At 36.3% G+C, this 20,629-nt stretch overlaps 1 protein-coding gene across 1 annotated transcript in view; it reads right to left on the bottom strand.

The window, feature by feature from the left end:
• Nucleotides 1–20,629, bottom strand: part of LOC148951837 (uncharacterized) — a 129,699-nt gene that overhangs the window by 81,638 nt on the left and 27,432 nt on the right. Inside the window, exons 4-5 of the mRNA XM_089089082.1 lie at nucleotides 17,258–19,174; nucleotides 9,786–9,962 (exon numbers count right to left, since the gene is read on the bottom strand). Of these exons, the coding sequence (XP_088945208.1) occupies nucleotides 9,786–9,962; nucleotides 17,258–19,174 (2,094 nt within the window). The remainder of the gene's footprint in view (nucleotides 1–9,785; nucleotides 9,963–17,257; nucleotides 19,175–20,629) is intronic.

Here is a 20,629-nt window from a genome sequence, read left to right as displayed (position 1 = left end):
AGACTATCTACAAAATTAATCAAGTTACACTCTGCATAAAAATCATAGACTTCGCGCTTATCATTATCGAAAAACTAAAGCCTTTTTCCCATTGCATATAATGCAAGCAGATCTCCTAACTCTAAATGAGATTCAAAGACATCACAATACACCGTACAAGTATATTCTACTTGCAATCAGTGTTTTTAGTCACTATGCATATGCAATTCCATTGCAAACAAAGAAAGGCGTTGAAGTTGCTCAGGCCACTGAAAGTATTATCGAACTGGATTCATATAAAAAAATTCAAACGGATCGCGGTATTGAATTTGTTAATCCCCATGTTGCAAAAGTACTAAAGAAATATAATACACTGCTCTATCATAGTCATAGTTCTATAAAGGCTGCATTGGCCAAATGATTGATAAGAACTCTTCGACTTTTAATTTCAAGATATTTCACCTTGAAAAATACACTTGCCTTTATGCATGATTTAGATAAAATCATGTTGATTTATAATCAACGACCTCATCGATCATTGTCCAACTCAACCCCAACGGAAGTTCATCATTCTGATCATGATACAATTGACACCTTTCTTAAACAATATTCCAATGAAACGATTGTCAAGAAGAAAAATAAATTTAATGTTGGTGACACTGTTCGAATTAATAGAACAACCAATGTTTTTGAAAAGGGGAATTACTTGTGGTCCACCGAACTTTTTAAAGTGGCAAAAATCCTAGACACTAAACCCATAACTTATCGTTTGCGCGATTCCTAAGATGAAGAGATTCTTGGCGGTTCTCATGACTATGAACTACAAAAATTTAAAAATAATAGTGAAATCTATCAAATTGAAAAGATATTAAAGACACATACTCGCAGGGGTAGAAAACAGTCACTTGTTCGGTGGCTAGGATACAACTCTGATTTTGATTCTTGGATCGGTGTTGAAGATATTGACAATGCCCAATGATTTCTATGTAACATTCATGTCCAACGTTTCTGATCCTCTCTACAACGACTTGAATAGGACGAGTGATTTTTGGACAAAACTCGCCCCCGCCATCAAATTCGACGGTGCGTATGAAGTGGCTCTTGTCGACTGTATTCTCAAAAATACCTATGAAAATACTTAAAAATACTTATAAAAAATCGTGTGTATGATATAAAAGTTATACCATTCGATTTGACACTCTTTGTCGACTATGAATGGGTTGAGGCATTTAAATATAGCGAATATCATCATGCTTAATTGAAGTATATTTAATATGATAATATAACTGATCCGTGTAGCGCAGTCAAAGGCAAAGTTCCCTATTGCAAGTCTGGTACTTTATACTTTAATTATTAATCGGAACAAGACCAGACTTACACTAGATACCTTGTTGAAATCGATAATATAATTTTCATGGACGGACTTAGTGAGGTTCTTGGCTTTAAAATGAATACGGGCGATGGGAAAAATGCTGGCACCGTTTACGGGATGGATCAAGTTATTTTTGGTGATTATCCACCTGGTTTTGACTCGGAGTCTTGCATATTTCTCTATGCATTCTTTGTGGAAACATCGAGAGTCGGTAATTCAAATGTCCCCCTCCTACGTGTTCTTGAACGAAAAACATCTCATGAACTTGTTCATCACTATAATATAAAGCATCTTCAGTATGTTCCTGTAAGCACTTCGTATTTGGAAATCTGTCAGTTAACTCTGTCAATAACAAAAGGCTTAGCAGTGATTACATTTCATTTTCGACCCATTGTCGGCGACAGCACAATCACCTAAAATGAACAATAGAAGAATTCCATTTGTCTGCGCCGATATCGATTGCTATGTTGATGCTTTCAGTCCACGTCAAAAAGGCAATGGATTGGACTACTACAAGGTTCGTACTACGATGTCTGGCTATGGTCTTGGTAGCTGGTTTGCTAGGCTATTTCGTTCTGCACTACCACTTGCCAGACAATATCTTGTGCCTGCTGCATCAAATTTTGCTGCCTCCGCACTACAGGACTGGGGGTCAGGCAAGAATTTAAAGGAGAGTGTTAAGGAAAATACTGGATCTTCAGCAAGAGCCGTTGGAGATCTATTAAAATCTAGGCATAATTGGGAAGCACTGAAAAAGATGCGTGCACTTTATTCACTCATCAGGCTCCACCCAGGCGGGAAGCGAAGGACATCAACAAGGACTTTGAGGAATAAAACAAGGAAGACCTTTAAGCTGAAGAAGAAGAAAAAGTAAAAGATTGTTAGATCAAAGAAGGATTTCTTCTCTTAAGATGACTTATCTCCCCCACAAGGAATCATATCCATCAATCAGTTCTTCATTGAATCTATTCAATGCTGAAAACGTTGATGTCAGTGTCAAGTATGGCTACTATGAAGAATTTCATCCCCAACAAACCCTCTCGGAAAATATACACTTTCAAATATTTTCCAATAAAGACTATGTCATTGATTTGTCATCAACATTTATTGATTTAAATGTTGTGGTGAAGAAAAATTCAGATAATACAACTCCAACTGTTGCCGACGGTCTCTCCTACGAGAATTGTATTCTACACAACCTATTCAAACAAATTAATGTATTTATTAATGGAACGTTGGTGAGCATTAGCAATAATTTATCAAACTATGCAAGCTACATAGAACTTATGATGATGACGTCAAAGACATACAAGGAGTTGAGAGGACAATCATTGTGCTATGAGTATTGATCAGGTGTTAATACTGACGGTGAGTTAATTACCGCGGTGAACCAGGAGTATCATATAGTTGGAAAATTAAATCATTAGATATTCAATATATCTCAATGGTTACCCCTCAATGTCAAGATTGACATAAAGTTGTAACTGGCCCCATCAAATTTCATTTTGAGGAAAACACTTCCTGCAGCATCTGATGCAAATGTCTTAGTCACATCGGCAATTTTCCACGTCCGAAAACAACAAGTTATGAGCTCTGTTGCATTGGTAGTGGAAAAGCTAAGAGCCAATGGTAACAACATTAAACTTCTTGTCCCCCATACGATCACCAATCAACGTCACATTGCCACCGGCTCTCGTAGCTATAGCGATTCATCATTTATCAACGGATAAATCCTATCAAAATTGGCTTTGGCCTTTGTGAAGAGTGGCAGTGCCGTTGGATCCTGGACTGAGTCCCCCCATGATTTTAATTTTTTCGGTCTATCTAGCCTTGTGTGCAAAGTGAATGGTATTCCACTGTACACTCTATCATTTGACAAAAAATCTTATAGAGCTCTGTAAGAGTTGACCATGCAATCCCTAGATCATGACTCTCAACTATTTGAAAATGGAATAACCGATTCAATGTTTTCAAAAAATCATGGGGTAATTGTTTTAGACTTGTCGGGGACTCAGGATATGAGCATAGTACGAACAGAGAATGTACGTTTAGAGTGTACATTTGCCGATGCTTTGACTGAGAGTATCACGCTAATATCATTGAGTCCATTTGAAACCTATTAGGAAATCACACCCGACGGCTGTGTTCTAATAGACCTAGCACCATAATACCAAACCAAATAATCAACGCTTTTAGTATGGAACCATACATGTCTCAGTACAAGTCCTATTGTTTACCTTCGGACTTCATTGAAAAAATTCCAAGTGTTAACAATACCTTAATCATTGTTAATAGCAGTCCATCGACATTGAAGACTGGCCATTGGCTATGCATTTTTCAAACAGAGTAGAATATTTAATTTTTCTCTCTTCCTGACCAATCGTAAAAATTCTACACTCCATACATCAGCAGCTTTATTGAAAGTAATGGAACTACCATTATTCAAAATCAACAAAGAGTCCAAGATTTAACTAGTAAGACACATGGCTTTCATGCACTACACTTTTTCAAGTTCAGATGTCATGGCTAAACCTAAGAGCAGTTTCTCGACATCTACGTTGAATTATCTCGATTGAACGACTTTCTAGTTGAAAATAAACTTACAAGCGTATTTAATATTGATTTTAGTTCCCTACCAATAAAACGTTATAAAAATATATGTTAAATTGTTTATTAATAAATGATAAAAATTTATATAAACGATAAAAAACGACTTTTCTACTCTTTAGATTTCATCTTCTACATGGCAGAGGTATTTGTCGACAACAACTAGTGCAGGTAGATTATCTGAATTCACAGTGTACTGATCCTGATGTACTGCAATGTCGGGGTCACATTTTCTACAGTAGAGTGTAACTCCACTCTTGTCATATCTCTTTGTATAGTCAATGATACTTTTCTCATTCATTCTATAGAATTCAAATGTTTCAATTTGCCTATTTGAAGTAATGTCACAAACAGTGTCCTCAAGTGTCGAATCACATTCCGTCACAGACAAATAAAAATCAGTGGGCTTATAATCATAACTCCCATTGTCTTCACAACGATTACGTAGAAACCATATTCTTTTGTTGTTCCAACAGTTGAATCGCTGACCCGGCTCCTCCTCCCAGAACAATGTAAAACAACGACAATACCAATCTCACAGCATTAAACTAAAATCACGCTTAGGATTTCTTTCAATTATACCGATATATGTATTCTCCCACTGATTACATTTATCATAATGGCAATTGGAGCATTGGTGTCCTCTAGGATGAGAGTCACACACCTCTTAAAGACAGGAATTACAACCTTTAATTGGTACAGCATATTCTTTATGCAATTTACACGGATTGCATAATCTACACTTTTCATCATACTCATCAATCATTGTGCAATTCTCACATGATGACCAGCTGCCCAGTGTGTACATACACAGCGGACATGCATGGAACAAATTTTTTCATGTGTTGACACTCTCACTGCCACAATGAAACTGAGCTAGCAACAACAAAAAATTGTCTGGGATAGAGAGAGAGGAGTAAATCATCCTTGAACACCATCTTTCTCATTAAAAAAAGTCCTAAATTTCTAAACTAATGTTTAAAACCATATCCACTATATCATTTTGCTGTGTCATGATCAATATATCAATAAATTGTGTAAACGCATTTGAACCACGATGTAGATGCTTCATACAATAGTCTAATGATGGAGAATCAGTTTTCATCATATCGACAAGCAGCCCCCGAGAAAATATATTCCTTTGAATAGACAGGTCTAGAAAATCGTCGCCTGGAATCAAACGTTTGTCCATAAGCACTAGATTCCCTATGACTCGCTCTCTCTCAAATGTATCATTTTTTTATAGTCCTAACATTCTTACAACCAACTTCAGACTAACCAGAATTTTTTCTACTCTAAAAAATATACGCTAGTCTACTATAGAATGAAAAATACCTTTGATTTAGAAACAATTTTATTGAGCATAATTACAACAATATTATTCACTGATGCATTTTTTTCTTATCAATATATTTCGATAGGACATCTAATGCTGACCAAAGTTTAGTTATATGCACAATATTCACTTTTTCAGCAAAACATAGTTGCTCCTCCTGCTTAAATTTGCTTAATGATATCACGTATCTAGCATACATATCGTCCCATTCAAGGCATAGTCTACAACCACCGGTTATTTCCACAGCCACATTTGGTACTCGTATGTCGTTGCTGCTGCTGCCGGCTTCATCATTAATCTCCAATAATGTAAATGCACCACTCATCATTCTCTACTAATATCCTCTCAAATAAACTATTCTCTCTGAATTCAATTCTCTTACTAATATGAATTGTAAAGAAAACTATTCCTTTTATTCAAATTTCAGTGGCTCCTAGGACCTCTATAGAACGTGGTTCCTATTGCCCCAAGCAAATAGCATGGGAATTCCTAGGGCCCCAAGCAAATCTCTTTGAAAGGTCAAAAGTGACCTAAGGGATGGCCTAGATAAAGTTCATTCAACTTGATACATTTCAGTGGCTCCTAGGACCTCTATAGAACGTGGTTCCTATGGCCCCAAGCAAATAGCATGGGAATTCCTAGGGCCCGAAGCAAATCCAGACGAGGCACCCTACTCATATGCAATATCTCGCAAACAGCTTATAGTTTTAAGCTAAAACTTTTAGGGAATGTTGAGGGGGATGTTGAATTAAATCAAGATACGGTGTGCATTCAAGGTTGTCGAAAGCTATATTTGTGATATCTCATAAACGGCTTACTGAATTAAGTGGAAACTTTTAGAGTGTGTTGAGGAGCATAGTCGAATAATATTTTTCAACATTTAAGGTTGTAACATGATGATGGTCACAATGGCTTAAGGTATATAGCAGTCGAAAGATTATGAAGCTTTTCAACTCCTTAGTTTGAACAACATTCCACGTAGCCATCCATTCAAAATTTGATAATATAACTATGTTTTAAATTTGTTGCAATTTTTTTCCAAAGACAAATAGCAAGCCAAAATCTTGATTCGTAAGGAGAAAAATGAAAAAAAGAATTACAAATGATATTCCTTTTATTAAACAATAAATAAAACTATGTTAATAAAAAGCAAGAAATTAATTAAAAAAACTTTTTTTTATAAAAGAGGATTCAAAAGAGCAAAGTTAAGCCTAAGGCAAGCAGAAGGTATATAGGGCATATAGCCCTACAGAAGGTATATAGCCCTATTCCTGTAATTGTCTCTATTCATTGTATGTTTGACTTGATTACTTGTTGTAATTTTCTTCGCTTTAGGTTTCATGTCTTTGTTGATTAAAAAAAATTTCACCTGAAAGTAAGGAGTAACATTAATACTGTTTATGAACAGAAATCATTCCGTATACGAGGGGAGCTGCCCCCTCTTTAATTTCCACTCTTTACGCTATATTTTTTAGTGCTTTTAAAAGGTTTCTTATTCCAATTAGCCCCTTGCGTTTCAGGAGTCGTTCTTAAAGAATTTGGACAAAAAGTCAGAATTTTCCGTAAAGAGTGACAAATCTAGGAGGGGATAGCCACCTCATATATGGAAGAAATTCTATCAGTTTTAAGTTTTAATGCTGCTCCTTACTTTCAATCAGTAAAACTTGGTTTTGTTTTTTAAATCCCTGCGTGTTGTTCAAATCATGTCAAGAAACCACCCCATCCGTCAAATATTTCCCCCAAAATATTCATCCTCCAAGAAAACTTCTTCCTGTGGAAAATTCCCCAAGGGGAAATTCCTCCTGCATAAAATTTTCCCGGAAAGGTCCCTCCGGACAATTCCCTCCTTTCTCAAATTATCTATTAGAAAAAAATTTGTTTTTTCTTAATATCAGATCATTTTGAGAACATTCTTGGACCCCCCACCCCCCATGGAAAATTTCTCCCGTGGAAAATACCCGTACAGAAAAATTCCTCCGGAAAATTCTCTCCCCGCTGAAAATATCCTCCCGATAATTCCCCAGAATACTCTCTCTACATGTAAATTTGACGAACCAAAAAGAAAGTAAGACAAATAAAAAAACAATTTTATATGAATTATGGAAAATTACCCCGTTTAAAATCAACCCTGAAAATTCCTCCCAGAAATTTTCCTGCACCCATGACGCCCGACCCCTAATAGAAAATTAAACGGTGAAAAATGTCCTTATATTTCTAAATGACAAATACTATATATCAATAATGTGCATCTATTTTAATACGAACTGGTTTTTACAGTTTCGGAATGTATTTATGCGGTTTGTTCTTTACTTACGATTTTCTTATACAAAGTGATTGATCCAGAACTCTATTAACTGTAAGGAAGCATGGCGCTCTCACTCCAACCGCTATTTTTTCTTAAGTTCAAATAAAAATTCAATATCAAAATAGCAGCGCTTCAAGAATCATACTCATGCCAGAAAAAGTTCTACTCCAAAAATATTTCTCAGGTGAGAGGAGGAGGTCGGTCTGAGGTATCAAGATAAAATTTAAGCTCATCATTCTCATAATGTTCAAGGGGGGTTCTTAGAGATAAATTGAAGGTGGCCTCCAAGCCCTCCCCCTTCGATACAGGTAAGCATGTAAATTCGATCCGTTAAATATGAATTCAAATTCAACACTTGAAACCTTTCTGCAATAAGAGGGGGATCGTCACCTCGCAACGCCCATAATATAGATTTAGCCCCAAATACTCCTTAAAATGAAGGGATACTCATTCTCCCCATCCCCTCTATATATTTGAAGGCTCATTGACTTTTAAAAGAATGTGACCCTGAAAATACACTTTTCGTGGATTAAGGACCCCCACCCCACCCACTTTATGATCCACTAAAGATTATCCCTAATAGGTAATGTGAAAGTACATCCTTGTTCATATTCTTATGAAGCTTCCAATAAATCAATTCAATCAAACGAAGCTTGCAAATAGTTGACGTTGTTAAGCATTTATTTTCTACGGAATGCAGATTTCTTTAGGAATGCATTCGCCGTCGGGCAGCATTATGACCTCTTAAACCAGGAAGGTTTGGTATTTCAGAATTTCACTTCAAAGGCTTTGGCCCTCTATGGGTTAAGATTTTAGTTTTGTACCACAAATGGAAGAAACGCTATTTTATATCAGCATGATCTCTTTTCCTACCTAAAAAGGGCACTAGAACTTTCAATTTCAGGTTAGATGAGCTCTTTCCTTAGATTTTAATAGTTGAAGCTGAAATCATCTTCAACTATTTAAGAGCTGAAATCATCCTCTATAGGGCTCTCTAATGTGCCAACATTGGTGACATAATCTTCATGGAAGAACCTCTTTTTATCAAGCAAATATTCTATGGCCTGCAGCTTTCGATTTTTTCTTTTTTTTTGAGCTTCTTGAAATTTATGAAAATAGTCGCAGACTCATAATTTTTTATGGGTAACTTCAAACTAAGGAATTTTATATATTTAGAATTTGCATAGAAAAAAGATAGTTTTCATAAAAAGAACTTGCATGTTCTTATCGATTTTTTCTTTTTTCACAGTTTTGATTACTATTAGCACTAGTTAATCTTTAAACTAATGAATTTTTGCGAATAAGGCTTTTTTCGCCGTTTTGGTTACTATTAGCACTAATTTTTTTTTATTTAAAGTCCGTTGCCACGAATTGTTTGATTATTATTGCAAACAATGTTCTAGCTAGAGTAATGCCAAGACACGGGCTGAATCCCAAAAAACTAAGAGCAAATCACTGTATAGGATTCAATCAGGCAGAGGCCCTAACAAATTAAATAAGGTCGAATGGCCTCAGAACACTCCATTTTCTTTTTCTTTTTGTAAAACTAGGCATATATACTGAGGTTCTGTTATAAAATTATCAATCAAATATTTTATTGTCTTTTAAAGCTTCTTGTAAAATTAGGTAAAAATTCGCAGAGTTATAACTTTTGATATGTAACTTTATGTTAATAAATTTTATATATTTAGAATCTATATTAAAAAACAATAATTTTCACAAAAAGAGCTTGCGTATTGTTACCGAAATTCACTGTTTTTTGGGAGTTTTAGATACTATTTTTGTTTTATTTTGTTCGCAAATTTTCAAAATTTGCAAACTTAAATTTTCGATAAATTATCTATAGAAAACTATTAATTTTTTCATAAATAATCTATAATGTAAATTTTCTAGAAATAATCTTGGAAACATCAGAATGGAAATGATTTACTCATTTCACGAAAGTCACCAAAGGAAAAGATAGTCCAGGAAACAAGACTTGGGATGACAGTTGGCTATTTCAAGCACTACACATGCGTTATTTCGTTAAGATTTCACATAACCTAACTCCATAAATAAAAAAAATGGGCTTCTTCCTCGCAAATACTTCATCGTTATCATCACCTATACTAATCTGAAGAAATAACGTCAGAAAAGGTAGAAAATTATATTAAAAGAATATATAGTATCTGAATAAAAAAACATACCTGATCTATAGTAGACTGAAGACGGACATTTGTGGCTTCATATTGCGTTTTCTGTGTAGCAAGACGTGTTCGAAGTTCTTTCTCAGCATTTTTAGAAGCACGAGCAGCTAATTCCCGCTCTTGAGAAAGTTCTTTTGTTAGAATAGATAGTCTCCGATCTTTTTCTTGCATCAAAACCTATTGCAGTTATGAGAAGGCATATTATACATTTATTTTAATGTATATATTCTATATTATCTATGGTTTATTCAGTGCAGTTTTGCTTATTCAGTATGGATTAAGTTTGTTTTTGGATTGTACTTTGCTCTTTGTTCTCCGTTGCGTGCAATACTAACTGCATAGCAAGTTTTTAATCAATAATACTATTAATAGGAGAGACCAAGGGAAAGATTAACCAAAATAAAGATATTAGCGTCCGATTTTTTACAAAAATATTCACCAGCATTAACAACATTAGCATTAACAACATTACAATTAACTAACAGCAATCACTTAATCGTCATTAACAAATCTGCAATTCATTTGAGCAACAAAAATGACTATATTAGAAAGGTGGTGGCAAATATTCTTAAACCTAGATATGAATAAGAATGGTTGACGAGCTATGTTTTGAATCCTTCGTCAGAGGGGCGGGGGTTCGATTCCTGGCGTGGTCGGTTATTTTGCTTTGGACGGGGATCAGTGATTTGACTCTGTAAGCTCAGCCAGAGCCAACTCAGCTCTCAATGGGTACCCGAAGAAATCTGGGGAAGGTAAAAAGGAAAGATGTGCAAAAGCACAGAATGGCTGGCCTCAAACCCTCCATTGCATTTTCTGACTGAAGAGCCTTGAAAAGTAGATCAGCACCGCCAGTTTTGGCTTTAAGGGTTTAGTGCCGTATCCTTTACCTTTTCTTAAAATTTTTTTTAAATAAAGGATGTTTATTCTGTACAAACCCCTCTTCATAAGGCTCTTGGTTCTATGCTCCGTAACTAAAAACTGGCAATGCTTCTTGATTATATGGTCACTGAATCAAGCAATTTCGTATACCTTGAAACTGTTTTATTACAATTCACGTTGGCCACTATTTCTCAGAGCTAGAATTAAAAAAAAACATGTGGCCTCAAGATCGTATCCAACGGTTGGAGTAGCTTGAATCCCATTAGAGTCTTAATATCTGTTTTACTCGTAAATTGTTTTTAAGTTTCTAACACCAAACCCACAAGAATAGATTCCGCTGTGATAGACTATCTAATTAGATAAACCAGGTTCAAAATGTGCTTATTTTCATCCGCAAAGATATTTATCCTGATGTCCAAGGATTTGTGTTGCTAACAGCAGAGTATAAAACCGAATGAAAGTATTAAAACTTCCAGTTAAAAAAAACTTTCCAAAAATTCTTCCCTGAAGATGTCTGTTGAATATACAACTGAAGTATTCACTTAAGTTTGTTTCTAGTCAATGTCTTAACACCAAAAACATTCTGCATAACTTCCTGTTTGACATGCAATATTTTTATGAAAGGAAGTGGAATCTAGCAATAATTCAAAGGGAACAAGATGAAATTCCTATCTCAGCGCAGTCTAGATAGGAAGTTTTAATGTGAGGTTGAAAATCATAAACAACAGATAGAACAATAGGGAAATTTTTTAAATAAAACAGTGGAATGCAACTTTAAATGAATATTTTAGCCCTATATCCAAAGAACGTTCTCAGCAAAACAAATGGAAAAAGAAAAACGAAGAATATAAAAGAACTCACATAAAATACAATTTTTAAAACTAAAACATTTTCTCAAAACAGTCCTAGCATCATTACTTCAGTAAAGTTCAACCAGGCAGTGGCCCCAAGTCACGAAAAGGTAGGGGGGGCCACGGAATTTGTTTTCGATTTTTTTTTAATTAAGGTGCAAAAAAAATAAAAAAAGGTAGCAAAAATAAAAAAAAGAGTGGGTAGCAGCAAAGTCTCTGTGTGGCAAAAACGGCGACCAATCTAAACAAAAACATGTTCTTTAACTCCTATTTTTCAACGGCCATTATCATGAGATCACTGAGTCTGTCGTTTCCTATTGTCGATCGCAGATAGTCTTTCACACGCCCTAATGCCGAGAAGAATCGATCATTACTGGTAGTGGTCACAGGCAAAGTAGCAACTAGCTTCATCAGTTTTAGCACTGCAGAATAGGCAACTGGGAGGTCGGATAAGATTTCGATAGCTCGAAGAAGATGCATTTTTGAAATATCACCTTTTGACAGATGCAGCTTCGCAAGAGACAGCTGGGATTCTATGGCATGGTCGTCAACACCTAGAATCTCTTGATAATGACACATAACTCTTTCCACTTTTGAAATTTCGAGAAAATTGTAACTTGAGGGGTCGAAGGCAGATAAAGCTTCGAGCAGAGGCATATTCTGCATGAAACGTTGGTCCATCTCACTCGTGAAACGATCTATTACCTCAAAGTACAGAAGTTTACCGCAGTCTGATTTAACTGGCTGACTGATATTGCGTTTACCGGTTGTTGAGTTTGAAAGAAAGGCTTTGAGACGAATGGAAATGGCTTGACTTCTCTTGTTTCGAGCACTGGTTTTTGATTGTGGAGATTTCGATTCCTGGATATCGTTTAAAGCTAAGAATTCAGATATGTTTTTGCTTAAGTTGTTCCATTCGTTATCATTTCTCAGCTTTTGGAGTGTCTCATATGTCCCAGAAATCAGTGCAAGTGCCTTATAAATCAACAAACTTCCGGATTGAAGTTGCTCTGATAAATAATTTACAATGACTAATACTTTTTCCACTATGAGCAAAGTTGAGACAAAAGAGGCAGATTTGATTTTTTCTAGTAGTCCTTTTGCCTCAAGGTCTGCCTTGCTGTGGCTACCATCAGATACTGTGGCAAGCACAGCACAACAACAATAAAATCTTGCCTTTATTTTTAAAATAGAGCGTACAGCATAACAAAAGCAAACCTGGACAGTCTTCTCAAGTTCCAAGACTGTTTTCCCGCTAATCCGCTGTGATTCCACAAATAGCTCGTGACGAGTATTGCTGCACGATATAAATGCGTAAAGTCTTTGCACCACAGAGAAAAATTCAGAAAGTTCACTGATATTTTTTAGGCAGTCAGTCAAAACCAAGTTCAATCTGTGGGCGTGACAGTGTACATAAACTGCATGAGGCACCTTCTCCCTAAACTTTGCTTGAGCTCCGTTAAATTCCCCACTCATAACGGATGCGCCATCATAACATTGGGCAATACACAGCATCGAATCTACACCAAGCTTTTCTATAGTTTCACAAATTGAGGTGGATAAGCTCTCAGCGTGTAATTTGTGCATGTGATAGCAGTCAATTGGTCGCTCCGCTACTTTTCCATTTGATGTGTACCAGAGTAGGATCACTAATTGTTCTTTTCTAGAAACGTCTTTTGTCTCTTTGACAGGAATAACAAAGTAATTAGCTGATTTTACTTCTGAAATAATATTTTTGGCACAAGGCATTTCCTATCAGTGTAACTACGTCATTTTGGTTCTGATGACTGCAATAGTGACCATATCGGCGCTGTAACTTGGCCTTCAGATTTTTGTCGCCTTTAGACATTTCCTCCATCAATTCAACCAAATTACCCCGGTTAGCAGATGTTTCTGATTCGTCATGACCCCTCAAAGCAAGACCCTGGCGGCCAAGAAAGCAAATAGCGCGAAAAATGTACTTCACATGATCTCTATTTTCGTGAACCTCTTGAGATCTGGATTGGATTAAGGCATTTGCTATAGATCTCGATGTGTCAGAACTCATTATCTTAAATTTCGTCCATGCTGACATACACTGCCTATGTCTTTCAAAACCGTCATCTTGCTCTAATAGAGCAGAATTGCCTTCCCACATGCAATATCCTGACTCAATGAAAGCCCTTTTTCCAGTAGTTTCTCCAGCCCTTAGAGTCCCCATAGAAAAATGGCGGCAAGCAAAACAAAACACGGAATTCAAGTTTTTTGAGTATTCAATCCATTCATAAGTCTTATAGTAATGTGCACTGAATTTCCTTCCGTTAGAAATGGAAGCCGGATATCTCTCAAGAATAAGTTGAGCTGGTTTGTCGTGACGCGTCCTAGAGATATCTGAGAGAGTTTCTTGACTGCTACTGGAACCCGCAAGGGGTTCAGCGATGCAGACCGAACTTTCATGTTGATCTGAGCCATTTTTTGTTCCGCTTGTTTCCGAAATTATGTCACAGGTGGGGGAATTTATCTCAACTAACCCGAGACTTTGGGCGCTGACACTATTGGCAGTTTCTTGCACTAAAGTTTCTTGATTTTTCTTCCGCCTTTTCACAAAAAAAATATCCACGGTTTGTTGTCACTTTTTACTCATAGTTAAAAGAGTATTATATCATGACTTCACTCAGACACGGCTAGAGAAGAACAGAAGAAAAAACTATAAAATCACTCAGAAAATCACTCCCCAATACCATGGTGAAACTACCCCGCTTAGCAACCCCATAAACCAATCACTTACATTTCCTGTTCACGACAGTCCCATACACTCCACTGGGACTAGTTATCCCATAAACTATTCAACAACGTCAAGAATCTGCTGACCAAAACCCCTTGAAACCCTAGAACACATTTCCTTTCCCAGCTACTAAAAAAGGCAATATACAAAACTCATAGTTTACAACGAATTCTTCACAAGAACAATAACAAACGGGTACTGACCACATGAAGCTTAGTTTTGAATGAACCCTACTCGGAAATAAAATAGTGTAGACACGCTCGCTCTTAGACATTTCAAAACAAGATTATATAATTAGGGCACCAGTTTGTTGGTCGTATTTATTGGACCAGTTGCTGGTTTAATATAGCACATAGCTAAAATAGAAAATAGCTGTGAAATATAAATAAGAAGGTAATTTTCAAAGTGTAGGGGGGCCATGGCCCCCCCTGCCCCCCCTAATTGGCGCCTCTGCAACCAGGACCGGTACATCAAGCGAGGCGAAAAAGACAATTCATTCAAATGGAATAAAAAACATTTAAAAACAAGGTCTTAAAGCTAATCTTGCCTTTTTGGCAGCCAGCCCAGAATGTCTTTCCATAACAGGTTGAGTGGTATTGTTTACTGCCTTTTTAATATAATTTGCTAAATCATTTTTAATTAAATTTGTATATAAGGCATTAAGTGAGTATTCGCCCAAATCCCTATTTAAAGAAATATTACTATTTGTTTTGATTTTAATTTCAATTGCCTCTCGAATAACCTGTTTTAAGCCTGAATTATTGGTTTTTCTTCTTTTTATTGTTTTAGGTTGAAAATACATCCGGAAATATTGATAACATTCATTACAACGTAACCTAAGAAAACCTGATATATTTGTTCTAAACAAAAAAAATACATACATCGACCTTTAATGTGGGATTTAGTACATTTACCTATTGATTGTTACTGGAGGTTAGTATTTATATTTAAATGCACAAGCAATATGAGTCATGGGTTATAAATTATAAATAGAGAAAAAATATAGATAAGATACTGGCATAACTAAATTTAGAATTACCATTACAAAAAGAAAATAAGACCTCAGAAAAAAAAATACCTTTAACTATTTCTGAGGAAATTTCCCTATACCCCATACGAAATTGCAAAAACTTACCAAAATCATTGATATCAATGTGGTAGTTACTCCCTAGGGGCCCTATAATCTATTCCCTCCATAAAGATCGATCCCAAATAATTTCAGAATCGATACACTGAATCCGATACAGAATCGATACACTGAATCGATACAGAATCGATCCCAAACAAATACACTGACAAAAGTTTTCTCTACCTTCTAAATTATCACGGTGGCCAAACATATGCACTCTTTTATGCCCTAAACTTCCTCAGGTGCTTTCTTCTTGGCACAAGTACCAAAAAACTACCACGAGGGGCCACAGAAAACACCCAAAGCAAATCTGCAGTAGAAAGGTGATATTTATCTCAAGTTTAAGACGCAGATTTTGACAAAATCCTTTAAGGATTTTGTTGCTGTTTAAACTTTTTTCAATATATCTTATAAGGTAGTTAAGACAACCCTAAGCATAATAGTACTTTTTGCTCTTTTAAAAAACCTTATAGGACGTCTCGAAAAATTTTCAAGCCAAAAATAGCAACAATATTTTCTTAAAGAATTTTGTGATAGTTCAATGCGTCTGAACTAGTTGTTAAGAAAACAACATTCTCTAAAAACTTCCTCTACTTCACAGTAAATTGGTGATTCTAAGTAGGTGATTCCGATGCGAACTTCATCATAAATAGGCGATTCCGTACGTTTTTAAAATAGTTTTTTTTTAAGAGAAAAACAAAATGAAATCCCTTCCTTTTGATTTATTTTTAAGCACTCCAGATTAAGGATTAGCGTTTGAGATACTTGGCAACTGTTTTAGGGAATTGTTCTTATGAAAGCTAAAAGCTGCTAGATTAAATCCTTTCTTAAATTCATAGAGAATGAAAAAATAATTATAAATTTTGTGGTCAAATATCGTTACCAACTCAGAGTGAGGCTAAATTTTAGAACTGAGCTTTGTTATAGAAAATGGAATAAATAGACACCAACTAGTGAAAACCAGGCCTCAGTTCATTTTTCCGTCGCTAGGGTTAATGTTGTAAATTAGGAATTAGTAAAATTAGAGATATGCCATCCAAAGGGGTGCAGTAATTGTATTAGTTTAGGGCTCAGCAATGTCCGTCATCATAAACTAAACGGCAATGGACGATAATTCTGAAAATTTAAATTTTAATCTTAAAATTTAAAGTTTAAGAAGCTCTTCTTCAAAACCATTTTTTTGTTTTGAATTGGACTGTGTTCAAAAGACAGTCGTTGGACTGTCTTTCTATATTTTTGGAGTTTCGCCATTTCTTTCGTTTTTTTGAGGTTTTGATATTTCCCCTTGGCTTTTTGTTTTTACAAATCAATATTTATCCACTTGTATAAAGAACAACAGTTCATTCAACGAAATTTAAATCTACAAAAATTGTTGTTGAAAGTTATTCAAAAGATTAATAGAATTTAAATAATTTATAGTCCAAATAAAAATGTATATCAAATAAAAACAAGATATAATTTTCAGTGTCCAAAGGTTTGAGGGCTATGAAAGTAATCGGAAAGATTAGAGTTAACGTCCATACCTAAACGACGTAAATCTCAGCGCAAAATTTATCTGGCCTCTTCATCGAGCAATTCTGCACTCTCTCCTATCCGTTTGGTGCCTTCAAGTTTTGTGTTGGGGTGGGGGGCAAAACAATTTTACTCTTTTACTCATAAAAGAGTTACGCTTTTTTCTCTTCAATGCATGTCATCTGTAAGACTTTACTGCTAGTTAGTTATATGTTTGGGCTACAAAAATATGAAATAATTGTATTGAAATGCGACCGAAATGATCAAAATAGTAAACTTAAATGAATATAAGTCTCTTTAAGGGGATAAATTGAACGATGGAGGTTAGCGACCTTACCTGAAGAGCTAAGACTTCATCGCAGAGTTCATCTGGCGTCATTGAGGAAACACTTTTCATCGAGTATTTTTGTACTCTTTCCCGTTCAGTGGAAGAATCTGCCATCTCTTTCAGTGTAGCTCTGTTCGTTGTTTCTACATCTTCCAGAAAAGAAAATATTTCTCTCAGTCTAGACTTTTCTTCTAAGGAACTAGAACCGAGTGCAACCAAATTTTTCGGTCTTGAAACATCAATAATTTCAAATGAATTTTTTGAATTAATATTTGAGATGCCTTTTCTTTCATCTGCTTGTATTTTTTCATGACAAACGGGCTGGTCTGACAATTTTGATGAAACGTCATTCAAGGTTGTATTTAAATACTTTTCCAAGTCGGTCTTAGCATCTGGTTTCTCAACATGAGATGTGTTTTTTATGGCTGTGTTTAAGTATGTGTTCAGCTCTTTTTTAGGATCGTGTTTCTCACTATATGAAGCCTTTTCCATAATAGTGCCTATTTCTATGTCCAACTCTTTTCTAGGACCTTGTCTTGTGTCTAATGGCGGATTTTTTATTTCATTAGGAATCTCATTTTCTCTACCTAGTTTTACATTACCCGGCTCATTTTTGATTATTGTGTCTGCCTGCTTTTCGCCACTTTCACGTTGCAAACTAGAACACTCCAAACTTTGAAAATCTTGGAGTTCTTTTATGTGTGACTGCGTTCTTTCTTCCTCTGACAAATTTGTCGCTTGGTTTGCAGAAGTTTTACCATCCTTCAGGTTCGTACTTCCAGTAACAAGTCCAGGATTATTACTGGAATAATTTGACACATTTGATTTTGTTGTTGTTTCACTCGAATTACTCATTGATGAATGATTTCTAATATTGTCTTCAAAAATTACAGGAGAAAAAGTTACAGATCGCCTATTCTGTTCTGTCCGTCCATTTAAAAGGAGGCCCACACCTTGCTGATAATTAGGCTCTGTCTCAGGTACTAATGGTGATAGAAGATGAGGTGTACGCAAGGTAATGACAGTTTGTTGTTCCTCTTCTTTTGTCATCATTTGGTCGTGGCAGATCTCCAATTTAGATGTAAATTGAGGGCTTATACAGTCTTGTCGATGTGACAAGTCACAAAGATATGCGTTTAAGTTGCTAGGCGTTGGCGTCCTTTCTCTTGATATGTTAGGTGAATGTTTAGAAGATTCATTAGTAGATCCAAGACCAGAATCATTATCACATATCATAACAACTGGACATTTTTCTAAAACACTTTTAAGATTAGTTAGTAGTTTTTCTGTTTCTTCAAATAAGTTTTTTTCCTTTTTAAGAGGACTTGCTGGACGAATATTTCCAGGAATATCAGCTGGATTTGGAATTTGTGAATGGTAGGCTAGACAACTATAGTTACTGGGTGTGGTTTCAAAAGTATTCTCTTTATATGAATTTATAAAGGTTTCATTGAAACTACATGCCTTGCGCTCTATTATCTGTCCAAAGCTTTGTCCGCTTTCTGTACCAGAAGAAGAAGTTTGAAAATAAATTTGCTTTGGTAGAGCCTTTGTCTTTCGTTTTCGACTTTTTCGCTTTTGTTGGCTAGGTCCAAAACTTTCAGGCACATAATTTTGGAGCAAGACTGAGCTTGAGGCTCTTGATACATTATTGTCCATTGAAGAGTTTGGCTTGGAATCATAAAACTGGTCGGTAGATGCAGCACCACCCGTGGCAAAAACGTTGGATTTATTGCTGCCAAATACCGCTCTGGCTTCGGACACTGATTCCGTGTTGTCATTGCTATTTGGCAGTGGAAGATAGCTGTTTGATCGGCTTAATGGGGGCATTAGTTGTTCATCACTCCAAAGAGAGGAATAACTGCTGCTGACAGTTGCCTGTAAGTCAGATAAGGCATTGCTTCTGCTTTCGCTGGACCGAAACTCCTAGAATTAGGGTAGAGATTAAGGTAAATCTAGATCAGATGAACATAATGTTTAAAAGCAGTTTTAAGGCAGAAATTAATTAAGTAATATTTGACAAAAGCAGAAAAATTTAAGTAAAGAAATAATTTATAGTTAGTGAATAATGCTAGAAAATAACGGGATAATGTCATCTGTATCAAACAATTCGTCTTTGGCGAATACGAAAAAAAGAAAACAGGAGCAACAAGAAACCAAAGAACACAAAGTAGAACAAAAAAGAAGATAAGCCAAAAAAGAAGATAAGCCAAAACCAGAAAACAACATATAGTAAATACAATCTAAAGCATATCAGGTATTTGAAAATGAAATGGACACCTGTGTTTCGTGGGAATAACTATTGCACATTAGTAGAGAGGGGTCAGGAGGTACAAACAGGGCTCCTTATATGGGCATAGAATACTGACGGGAGTCCAAATATGGGCATAGCCTCCCTAGGGAGAAAGATTGCGTAATCGGTCAATGACCTAAATTTCCAAGTCAACAACAACAACAACGACCTTGACATTCGCTGAGAGCGTGCACTTACAACAACAACATCATCGACCTTGGAACACCTGTGCTGTCGACCTCAATTCACCTATCGTGAATCAATAATTCCCCTTAGAAACAACAAATTAATTTCCCCTTTCTTGACAGATCAATCAATGAATGACATCATCTGTCAGACTTTAAAAATTTTCGCCTAGAAACATTTCTCCAGGAATAGATCCAAATCATTAATGTCTTTGCCCCGGGAACAACTCTTTTGGTCGAACTCCAAAGGATATTAATAACCAAAGGCCATGGAAACACTTAGGCAAGAAACATCTTAGCGATGAATTGTTTTAGCGCGCGAAAAGGTTTCCTATTAATTTGAAATGCGTTAGCGCAGAGATGCCAATAACAAAGGAACACGCTGAATTTGCGTTTAGGGATTATTTGGGCGAAACCGTTTTAGACAGGTTATGGAGCTATTTCGGCGAAACAGATAGAGACATTTTAAAAGAAGATTTTGAAGAGATTTTAGAAGAGAATTTAATGGTGAAACTCTGTGGTCGTTATAATACACAAGTTTCATTTGAACAGTGTTGTGAGGTCCTCTAACCCAACCCCAAAGGGTTCCAATCCTCCTACCCCAACCCCGAAGGAAGCCCCCGGTCCTCCAAGGCCCCCCAAGCGCCCAAAGGCCCACCCAGACCCCCAAAGGCCCACCCCGGTCCTCAAAGGTCCCCCCAAGCTCCCAAAGGACCAACGGGGTCCCAAAGGCCCACCCAGATCCCCAAAGGCCATCCCCGGGCCACCCAAAGGCCCATCGAGCCCCCAAAGGACCAACGGGGTCCCAAAGGCCCTCCACCGGTCCCCAAATGTCCCCCCGGCACCCAAAGGCCCCCCCGAGCTCCCAAAGGACCACCGACCCTCAAGGGACCCACAGACCCT

This window comes from Artemia sp. Qi Xiang Cuo, chromosome 5 (assembly GCF_049724085.1).
Source record: "Artemia sp. Qi Xiang Cuo chromosome 5, ASM4972408v1, whole genome shotgun sequence".
NCBI classification, from domain to species: domain Eukaryota; kingdom Metazoa; phylum Arthropoda; class Branchiopoda; order Anostraca; family Artemiidae; genus Artemia; species Artemia sp. Qi Xiang Cuo.
The sequence above is the reverse complement of the archived record's forward strand: the minus strand, read 5'-3'. Positions and strand labels throughout refer to the sequence as shown.